Source organism: Dendropsophus ebraccatus, chromosome 14 (assembly GCF_027789765.1).
Source record: "Dendropsophus ebraccatus isolate aDenEbr1 chromosome 14, aDenEbr1.pat, whole genome shotgun sequence".
NCBI lineage: Eukaryota > Metazoa > Chordata > Amphibia > Anura > Hylidae > Dendropsophus > Dendropsophus ebraccatus.
In genome coordinates this window covers 39738064-39749466 of record NC_091467.1, presented here as the reverse complement: position 1 = coordinate 39749466, position 11403 = coordinate 39738064, and the positions used below count along the sequence as shown (strand labels likewise).

The window sequence follows — 11403 nt, the reverse complement described above, 5'->3', positions numbered from 1 at the left end:
AAAATACAGACAAAAAGACAGGCAAAAGACAAGACATGGAATAGAATGGTCACATAGACCCGGTTAGCAACAGGAAAAAGTGAGCAAGGTGCAATGACGGCATACAAAGGCGTAGTCACAAAAACGGGCAAAGGTCAGAGCTAAGAAGGCCGTAAAGTACAGAATGAGAACAGGTAGTGAGAAACAGGCAAAATCTCAAGAGACCAGAAAATGTGACAAAATGCTGAAGCTGAATAGAGCTATGCAGGACACAGCTATCACGAGTACTGGGCAGAAGGAAGGCAGATACCTTTAAGGGAAACCAAGTAACATATTTAAAACTCACAAGTGTTTTGTATCTGTCTGTAAGTGTATATGTATGTACTGTATCTGTGTGTGTGCATATATATAGGTATATGTCTATCAGTGGTGAATGTGTGTTTGTGTATGTCAGTTTTTCAGGTGATTGACAATTCTGCTTAAAAAGATGTTCTGCAGCAGCTGCTATTTATGCTGAGCTCTGTTCTTTAGTTTTAAGACCCCGATTATACATGGAAGATGGTCACATATCAGCAATCAAGTGATGGACAGGCCAGCTTTCAAAGATTTTCTTCAGCAGCTGCTATTAATGCTGAGTTCTGATTTTTAATCCTATGATCATCTACCCCATGAGCTCTGTACTGGAAGGTGTTTCCCTCGATTCTGTCCCTCTTTCTTTACTTCTGCTTTAGAATTCCACATAAAGTCCACTTTTAAAGATGTTCTGTAGCAGCTACTATTAATGTTAGGCTGTATTCTTTAAGGGGATCTGCCAGCAGCAGGATCCGACCCGAGGTGCTGACAGTGGCTATTCTGTCCATGGAGGCAATGCTGCATAATGTCAGTTTTAAAACTGCATGGTCTGTGGCATCAGTGGCGCATGTGCAGAGCAGGAATAATAATCATATAGAAGAGGCAGGAGGAAGAAGTAGTAAGGTGTGCCAGGGTGTGGCATGAGCACTACACCATGACTCCTCTTTGACTCTTTATCACAGTTGGAAAATTAATATTTTTGCAGCATTGCCTGCATATACAAAATAGTCAAAGGTAACCAACTCACAAGTGTTCTACGACCTACTGCACATTGACAGCACCTCGGGTCGGGTCTGGGTGCTGACAGATTCCTTTTAATTGTAAGATGAAGGGAACTGTGTCAATTGTGGCTTTCGGCAGCATAGGTGCCACCTAGGTATGTGAGAGTATAAGTTCCCTGTATGCTATTAATTGGTAATTGTATGACTATAAGTTAAAGGTACATAGGGTATCAATGCTCTCACCAGATAATCAGTATTAAAATGTTGCACATTTTGGGTTTATTGGTTAATTGGAATCAAGTAAGGTTGGGTTCACATAGTGCTAATGCTGTTGTTCAAAAAACTTGGAGCTTTTCTCTCTCCCCCCCCCCCCCCTCCAAAAACAGAAATAGTTGTTATCCATATGAAAAGTGGATTATCCCTTCACTATTTATTAGTGTATTCTTGATGCTAGCTCTACTAACCTAAACTTTACTGCAAAGAAATGCCAGGATAGTATTCATGTCTAGAGATTACATATCTGTAGTATTGAGATACTGATATATTGAATACAGAAATAAATTAACACAATATTTTTTTCCTACAGATTTCGTTTAATGTGCAACAAAATCATCACCCATAGGATGTTTGATCATGTAGTTTTAGTTATAATATTTCTGAACTGCATTACTATTGCAATGGAAAGACCTAAAATAGAGCCGCATAGTGCTGTAAGTATATCTGAAATCTGATGGAAATGTCTGTGACAGATCATTACATTACATCAATTAACTCAAAGAAACTAAAAAATATTTTAAGGACAACTGTACATTAGTTCTAAGCAAAATAGAATACTCAATTTTAAAGGGATTTGACAAACATTAACAAATATTTGTGCAACCAGTTTTACAATCTGATCTGCAAATTCAAACATACAGTTTTAAAAACACTATTGTGAATTTGTAAGTGAATATACAGTGCACCTATCATTGTGAGGGATCATTAAGAGGGAAATGTTTTTAATTTAAAGGAGAACTATCAGCAGGTTAAAGTAATCTTACCTGCAGATATGCTCATATTGCGCAGGAGGCACCAAGGAGGAAAGTAAGTCTCTTCCCTCATCCATGGCACCATTCCCTTTGCACTTATTAGTTCACTCCATGGTCTGGTAACCCTGGAGCACTGGAGTGCGGTTCACTTTGTCCGGCCCCCATAGCAACGATCTGCCCCCGGCTGGCCTGCCCCTTCTAATGATAAGTGGGCCAGATCATTGCCAGGGGGTGGGGCAGGGCTCTTAACAGCCTCACCAGAAGAAGAAGTGATTGACTTACCTTCCTCCTCGGCGCCTCCTGCGCTATAGGGGCATATCAGCAGGTTAGATTAATCTAATCTGCTGATAGTTCTACCTTAAAAAAATAATAATAACACTTCCCTCTTAACTGATCTAGGACTGCTACCACACAGCTGTTGCCTGATACCCAGGGGCATAGCTAATGTCTCTTAGGCCCTGGTGCAAGAGGTCAACTTGCCCCCCCCCCCTTCCTCGACCAAGCGATGCTGTTGGCATATCTCAAGACCGATATTAACAATAATACCAGTATACAAGAAATATTATCACCATACTTATTACTGCTATACTGTTACTAACCAAATCCTGTATACTAAGACCAATATTTCCAAGAATACCAGTATACAAGGGGCAAATATTACCACCACACCACTACCATCACCACCATATTGTTACTGACCAAATCCAGTATACTAAATACATTAAAACATAGTACCAGATTAGAAGCAAAAAATATTACCACCACAACACCGTCACAAACTGCCTAACACCGCCCCATACTGCCTAACACCACCACATACTGCCTACCACCACTGCTACTGAATAATCCACTGTACACATATCACTATCACCTCATCCAGTCATATAGAGGTAGCCCCAGCTCTACACAGGCTCTGTACACTATATAAATTACATTGAAGTTATATTTAGTGACTCACAGGGGGCGTCTTCTCTGATCAGAGTTCATCCCGTTTTTCTTCTGCCCTGAGCCGTTATGAGAACTTCTCCGAGCCACAAATCCACACAATCTGCCAGACAGACATATTAGGCTCCTCACTCCTCACCATCCTCATCTCTCTACAAACTGCACATCTGTACTGGCCCCTTTGTGCCCTCATTTGGTGGGTAGACTGACTCTATGTAACCCCCCCTAATAGTATATGCCCCCCCTTTGTGTAGACCATTGTAGTCCCCCTTATAGATGGCCCCCTTGTGTTGCCCCCTTAAAGATGGCCCCCTTGTTTTGTCCCCCTTATAGATGGCCCCCCTGTGTTGTCTCCCTTATAGATTGCCACCATGTTAACCCGCCTTATGTTACCCCCATGTAATCTCCCTTATGTTGCCCCCCATGTTATTCCCCTTATGTTGCCACCCATGTTATCCCCCTAGTCTGTGCAAAACAGATAAGAGATAAGGAAAAAAAAACTCACCTGACAACTCCCTCGTCATGGCTATTCTCTTCTGCAGGCTCGGTCTGGCCCCTGGCTGAAGTGCAACTCCCGGCTCCCAGGCTCTGTCCCGTCCCTGGCAGCAAACACACCAGTGAGCTCAGTGTGCGCCGGGGATGGTACTTCTGGCAAAGGAGGCACTTGTTATAGACACTCCTTGTGTCGGGAGTATTTCCCCAGCGCACACTGAGCTCACCGGTGTGTGTGCTGCCGGGGATGGGACAGAGCAAGGATCCGCGCGTCAGCCGGGGGGCCAGCCTCTTGTGATCGCTAGCAAACCCCTGCTTGCAGTAACAAGAAGGAGTGGTAGGGGGGCAGTGCGGTGGCAAGGGGGGCCTCGCCCCCCCCCCCCACACACACACTTGATTGCGGCCCGGTCGCAGTGGTTACCGCTGTGACCGCAGTTGCTACGCCACTGCTGTTACCCAACAATAACATGATTGCCAGGATGCAAACCAAGAAGCCTAATGGTGCGTTTATGCAGAGAGATTTATCTGACAGATCTTTGAAGCCAAAGCCAGGAACAGACTATAACTAGAGAACAGGTCATAAAAGTAAGACTGTGATTTCTCCACTTTTCAAATCCATTCCTGGCTTTGGCTTAAAAAATCTGTCAGATAAATCTCTCTGTGTAAATGCACCATTAGGGTCTCTGCTGAGCTGTATACACAGCACTAATGAGTACTGTGTTTACTGTGATCTAGAAAACAGGGACAATAATAAACCAACCTTATCTTCTCCCTGGAAACCCAGCTGTCGCAGGCAGCCAGCTCTCCTCTCCTGCTGTAGTGTCACCTCCATGCCACCATCAATTTTGCCAAGGCATTCAGGAACATTCTTTAAAAGGTAATTGTTGATCACCCAAATGGCTTCAGTCTGCAAGCAGTCCACAAGTGGTTAAATGGAAAACATTTATGTATAAAACTCATGTTTATTACTTCTATAAGTCAAAGTTCACAGGATTTTTTTCCTTGGAAAATTTTGCTGTTGAATACCCTGATTTATGCCACATATTTTGACTCATATGGTTATTGCCTTCTCATTCAGAGGGCTTATGTGTGTCCTTGGACTTATAGTTTTTGCACAATGCAGATTTCAAGTTTACAACAGAAAAAAATCCCTTTAAGGCTAAAAACCCACTTGGCGGGTCTGCAGTGAGTCCCCTCGCTGCGTATTTGCAGCGAGACTCGCTGCAGATCCCGGCCCTATACTTTTAATGGCAGACAAACACGCAGCAGGGATGTACATCCCTGCTGCGAGTTTGTCTGCAGCCCACCCCATTAACCCCCCGGCCGCCGGAGCTGATACTTCACCCGATCCGGCGGTTCCCGATGTCTTCAGCAAGCCGGAGCGGGGACCAGGTGAAGTATATGCTCCAGCCAGCCGCCCCCCTTAAACACCTCCCGCAGCCCAGGCCGCCCGATCGTCCCCCGGCAGCACCGATCGCCCCCCTGCAGCCCCCGTCGGGGTGGGGGGGGATCAGGCAGCCGGGGCTGCAGGGGGGGCGTGCAAACGATCGGTGCTGCGGGGGGGCGATTGGGGGGGGCGTGTGATCGGTGCTGCGAGGGGGCGATCGGGCAGCCTGGCCTGCGGGAGGTGTTAAAGGGGCTGCGGGCGGCTGGCTGGAGCATATACTTCACCTGGTCCCCGCTCCGGCTTGCTGAAGACATCGGGAACCGCCGGGATCAAGTGAAGTATCAGCTCCGGCGGGGTTAATGGGGTGGGCTGCAGACAAACTCGCAGCAGGGATGTACATCCTTGCTGCGTGTTTGTCTGCCATTAAAAGTATAGGGCCGGGATCTGCAGCAAGTCTCGCTGAAATACGCAGCGAGGGGACTCTCTGCAGACCCGCCAAGTGGGTTTGTAGCCTAAAACCATTTGAACATGTATAGTATTTTACAGGCATTGCAGTGCAAAATACACACCAGTGTGAAATGGTCCCTGTGAACATGACCATAGAGGTACAGAGGGATCAAATGTCAAATAATGCAGGCCCAACTTAAGAGTGAGAACCACCATGTTAAGAGTGAGAACCACAGGATAACACAATGTACTGAGCAATAACCCTTGGATTGAACCAGCCATAAGCCAGAAACTCATTTAAGTATGACTCTCTTTTCTGATTGTTTGGGCAGTTAAACAGTAACATAGCTACCGTATATTCCAGCATATAAGACTACATTTTAACCCTGAAAAATCTTCTCAGAAGTCGAGGGGCGTCTTATATGATGGGTATGGTTGCCGCATACGGTGGGGGGAGCTCAAAACTGACCTCATCCCCACTGTATGTGGCAACCCCTGTAAAAGAACACGTTCCCAGCACAGGCAGTATGATGCTCACTGCCTGCGCCAGAGATCCCCGAAGCTCTCCCGGCTGCTGAGCGTCTCATTGCAGAAACTCAGAGACGGTCGCCTGCTGGGAGAGCTTGGGAGAAGGCCAGAGGCGCCAGAAGTCCTGAAGCCTCTGTCATTCTCTCAAAGCTCTCCCGGCAGCCAAGCGTCTCCGAGCTTCTCTGAGATGCTCAGCTGCCGATAGATCTTTGGGACCTCCGGCATAAGCAGTGTGCATAATACTTCCTGCATCGGGGTAGTGACAGGAGATGCGCGGCTGCCGGGAACGAGTTACAGGTGAGTTGATTGTTGTTGTTGTTGTTTTTTCAACTTCAGTTAACATCATCCGGCGTACAAGGCGAACCCCTGAAAATATTTTTAAAAGTCAGGCATCGTCTTATATGCCCAGTCGCCTTATGCACCGTAAAATACGGAAATACAAGAGTCCATCAAGTTTAACCTACTGAAATCCTATTGCGTTGATCTATATGCTTATCCTATCTGCTACATATAACATTCATGAGATTATCAAATGGTTTAGCCATATTCAAGAAAAAGTATCAGCCCTCCTGAAATTTCTGTAAAATCTTGCATTCCCATACAACTCTGAGGCATCTGCACTGTGACATTTCTTTGTTATTCTTCATGAAATTAATTGAATAAATAACATCTTTGTGTGCAGCTACAAACCTTTACACTGTCACATTTCGGTCCATGTTCTCAGTTAAGTAATTGATTTATGTATCTGTTTCAGGAAAGAATATTTCTGACATTATCCAACTACATATTTACTTTAATTTTTCTGGCAGAAATGACAGTAAAGGTAAGAAGAGCTTTATGTTATTATTGCATACTGTGTATTGGATGTGTTCATTTGCATATTCTGATTTTCCTCATTGCCTCTTTCACTATCCCTCTTTTTTCGCTTCACTCTGTCAGCTCATGTGATTGCCTACGAAGGTTCCAAAGCAGAATTATTGTCTCTGGGATTTTCCTATATGTGGACTTTTGTGTATATACAGTATGTCGAATTTTTAAGGGCATTTGATACTGTGCTACATGAAAGGTTTGTCTATAAAATGAGGATGCTGGGACTAGGGGAAAATATATGTAAATGGATAAGTAACTAGCTGAATGATAGAAAACTGAGGCTGGTCACTGATGAAACATACTCTGACTGGGTCACAGTTACCAGTGGGGCACTGCAAGGGTCAGTATTGGGTAGACTTCTTCTATGTTTATTAATGACCTTGTAGAGGGTCTTTAGAGTAAAATTTCCATTTTTGCAGATGACATTTGGGCAGATCAATGGCAAGGGAAATTAAATGTGGATAAATGTAAGGTTATGCACTTGGGCCATAGAAATAATAAGTACAGTTACGCGCTAAATAATAAAACACTGGGTGAAACTGCTTCTGAAAAGGACTTGTGGGTATTGGTGGACAGCAAACTCAACTTTAGTGATCAGAGCCAGGCAGCGGCTGCCAAAGCTAATAAAATAATGGGATGCATCAAAGGAGGCATAGATGCTAAAGATGAAAACATAGTTTTGCCTCTTTATAAGTTACTGGTCAGACCACACATGAAATATTGTGTACAGTTTTGGGCACTGGTATATAAGAAGGACACAGCTGAATCAAAGTAGGTGCAGAGGAGGGCGACCAGAGCATTATGGCAATGAGTGGATTACACTACCAAGACAGGTTATCAAGCTTGGGGTTATTAAGATTAGAAAAAAGATGTTTAGGGGCGGTTTGATCACAATGGACAAATATATAAATGGACAGTCAGAGTTCTGACAAATTTTTAAAGCCAAAGCCAGAAAAAGACTATAAACAGAGAACAAGTCATAAAGGAAAGACTGTTTTCAAATCCATTCCTGGCTTTGGCTTCAAATAGCTGTCAGAAAAATCTCTCTATGTAAAGGCACCCTTAAAGAGAACAATGTGGGTGCAACACATGAGCTTCAGTCAGTATAAAGCTTAGAGCAATGTTCAGACACTTGTGGCAATTTAAAGGGAATCTGTCAGCACCCTGGCCCTACCTGAGGTGCTGACAGTGTGCTGTAGTTGGCGGTTCCTTGTGAGCATGTCACCTTTTGCAGATCAGTCCTCTGTGGGCATTTTACTGAAATCAACATTCAGAGACAGCAGAGAGGAGGAAGCAAAAGTAAGGTGTGCCAGAGTTTGGAACAAATGCTGAGCCACAACTCCTCTTTGACTCTACATTACAACAGGAGACCCGAGATTGTGCATATTTCACTCCATGAACCAATTACCATGATAATCCAAAAAAGTTACAAATTTCCACAAAGATGTTTTTTCTTAGCACTATATAGCAGGTACAATAGGCAATAGAATTAAACGACAGAGCCCAGCGGCCTAAAGTCATTTTACAAACACAAAGCAGCCATACACTGATAAGAAAGGAGATGGTTGTTTACTCTTCTTACACATTTAGGCAATTCCTTTATGTGTATATAAACTCTGCATGAAATTAGTATATTACTAATGCCTGTCAACAAATAGGTGCCCCATGGTCGTTATGAGTAGATGAGTAGTACTAACTGAAACGACAACAAATTGTTATAGTCTGTGAAGACCATAATTTTTTTTAGCTAAGACATAACTTTTATTGATACTATTATAATGTGAAAAAATTATTAAAATGTGAGGACTGTAACAGTTCACTGCTATAGCAGCATTGTTAGTATTTATGCTTTGCACTTTACAATGGGTTGACTAATACTTGTGCAGGAAGGGCTATCAGTTTTAGAATCACAACATCTTTACTTTATCACTTCTTAGATTTTTTTTTACATACATTTTTTTACATTTGACTTTCCATTGATTAATTCAACAATATCCAGACCAGTATGTATCATAAAGACACAGTTACCAATAATATCCTTAATTTGAGAAGTTGCCATCTAAAGGCCTTTAAAGTGGGCATCCCCATGGGCCAATTCCTCCGTGCCTGGAGGAACTGCTTTGGGGGTGCACGTTTTGCAAACAAGTGCAAAAACTTTAGAGCTGTTTTAGTTATAGGACCACTGTCACTAATGTTTACAAAAGAGCATGAGATAGTATGAGAGACCATCTAATAGGAGAAAAACCAAGGAAAGATAATAAGGTTCATAAGGACTTGAATACTAGAATACTGGCCATCATTACTAGCCGATAAGGACCTCAAAGGAGTGCTCAGAAACTACCCAAATATCACATATAGGTGAGGTCAAAACTTTCCATCTTGCAAACAAACATGAAGAAAAAAATACACAACGTGATGAAAGCACTTTTCCATGTGGAAAATGCTTTTTCTGTAAGTTCCTTCCCAGTAGGAAGGAATTTGTGATTCCCCAATAGTAAAATTATCTCAAAATATCTTAATAACATAGGGACGGGAGTGAATACTCCACTGCCTCATTATATAAGAGATCGGCACAAGGGTGATACGATTTCCTTGACTTTTTGTGGACTCAGAAAAATGCATATTGGACCACAAACTGGAAACTTGGATAGCCTTCTTCTGGAAGGGGGACAAGATGGATCTATCAGCTCAAAAGTCTAACTCCATCAGGACTTAATAAGGGATTTACATATGTGCCCTCTAAATCATTATCCTATGCATATGAATTCATCACCCTGAAGCTTTGTCTGAAAGCTTTGTCTACTATATCTACCATGTCTACCATGAGTACTGTATTACTATATTGTAAAAATAGTAGCAAGACCTAAAATGAAACCTTTTCAATGCTGGTGGGTATATTGTGAATATTCTTGGTATAACCTATCCTTTATTATATATTCCTCTGATACTTACTAAAAATGTGTAGGTTGGCCCTTGCAATTCTGACTGAACATGTGGACATCTTAGGTATTCACTGTTTCTATTATTAAGTGTTCCTATGCTAAATAAAAAAATAAAAAAAAAAATCCCTTTAGTAAATAATAACTAAAATGACTATGTTAGAAGATTTATCTTTTGCCTTTCCGAAAGTCACCGTATGGTGATGAAACGTCAGGGTTGTGGAAGCTTCAGATTTTAATTGTGGACTCCTCTATGTATTTTTGCTCACCTCTTTTGGTGAGCAAAATACTCTTTTGCTTACCTCTATGTATTGCATAATAATCAAGAGTTACAGATGAATTTATATATGGTGCAGTGTATATAATAGCACAACGAGCTGACCATTGGTTGGACCCCGTTTCATGCCAATACAGTACCTAGGGTATCCTGCGCCTGTCATCCATCCACTGGTTAAGTAATATAGTGGTTCTAAACACATGGTGAAAGCTTGATTTAGGTGATAGTCAGCATGTTTATTTAAATAATGGTAATACCGCGCAATATAAGTTGGATCTAGGTGACTAACACTCATACCATGCACTTCATCTAGCCCAAGGCTACGCTTGACAACCCCCCTGAACAAACAATGGAGAGTGTATAATTCACTCTATCACACCCAAAACCTAGTACTTGAGAGCTAAGCAGTACGATACAGAATCGAGTGCTCTACTAGCCACTTAAACCTATTTTATCATTAAGGGTATTGGTCAACCCATTATATAGTGTAAAGCATATATACTAAGTACATTAATGCAGGGGTGAACTGTTAGTCTGAACTGAACAGGGGTGAACTGTTAGTTTTAATTCACATTTTACAAATTCTTGCACATTATAGTATTAATAAAAGTATCTTCTTCTTTTTTTTACCTTTTTTTTTTTGTTTGTTTTGAGAATGCATGAGCTGTGCACTCTCTGTTAACCCTTATATAAAACATTGGTAACAGCCCTAACTTTTTATTGCACTGTGTGCAAGAGCCCATGGTTATATAAGGCTCCAAACATAAATTTATTCATGCTTTAGGTATAGGGACCAGTTCTACTGGTGTAGGGAGGTGTTAATAAGATTTCATTGCATATGTTTTTCTAGTCATTTCTTTGCTTCCTTACAGGTGGTCGCACTAAACTTGTGTTTTGGTGGCAAAGCTTATCTGAGAAGTAGTTGGAATGTTCTCGATGGGATGCTTGTTTTAATTTCAGTAATTGACATTCTTGTGTCAATGGTTTCTGATAGTGGAACAAAGATTCTGGGAATGTTACGAGTTTTGAGACTACTTAGGACTTTAAGACCTCTGCGGTAAGTAATGTAACACAGAATTATATACCAGTCTACCTGGAGCTCACTGTATAATGACAAAACTTCAGGGTTGTGGAAGGTTCAGATTTTACTTTTGGACTCGCTTACCTCTATGTTTTGCATTAAAATCAAGCGTTATAAATGAATTTATATATGCTGCAGTGTGTATAGCTCCATGAGCTGACCGTTTTTTGGACCCCGGTTTATGCCAGCACTCGGGGTATCTTACGCATGTCAGCTGTCCACTGATTAAGTAATGTAGTGGTTCTAACCGCATGATGTAAGCTTGAATTAGGTGATAGTCACCTTGTATACTAAAATAGTGTTAATACTGCACAATACACGTTGGATTTAGCTTACAGTCACTCTGTATGTTTGACA

At 42.1% G+C, this 11403-nt stretch overlaps 1 protein-coding gene across 1 annotated transcript in view; it reads left to right on the top strand.

Annotated features, from left to right (window-relative positions):
- The window catches only part of CACNA1G (calcium voltage-gated channel subunit alpha1 G), a 359907-nt gene that overhangs the window by 167398 nt on the left and 181106 nt on the right, over positions 1-11403 (top strand). The window contains exons 18-20 of the mRNA XM_069953244.1: positions 1639-1762; positions 6634-6702; positions 10838-11022. Of these exons, the coding sequence (XP_069809345.1) occupies positions 1639-1762; positions 6634-6702; positions 10838-11022 (378 nt within the window). The remainder of the gene's footprint in view (positions 1-1638; positions 1763-6633; positions 6703-10837; positions 11023-11403) is intronic.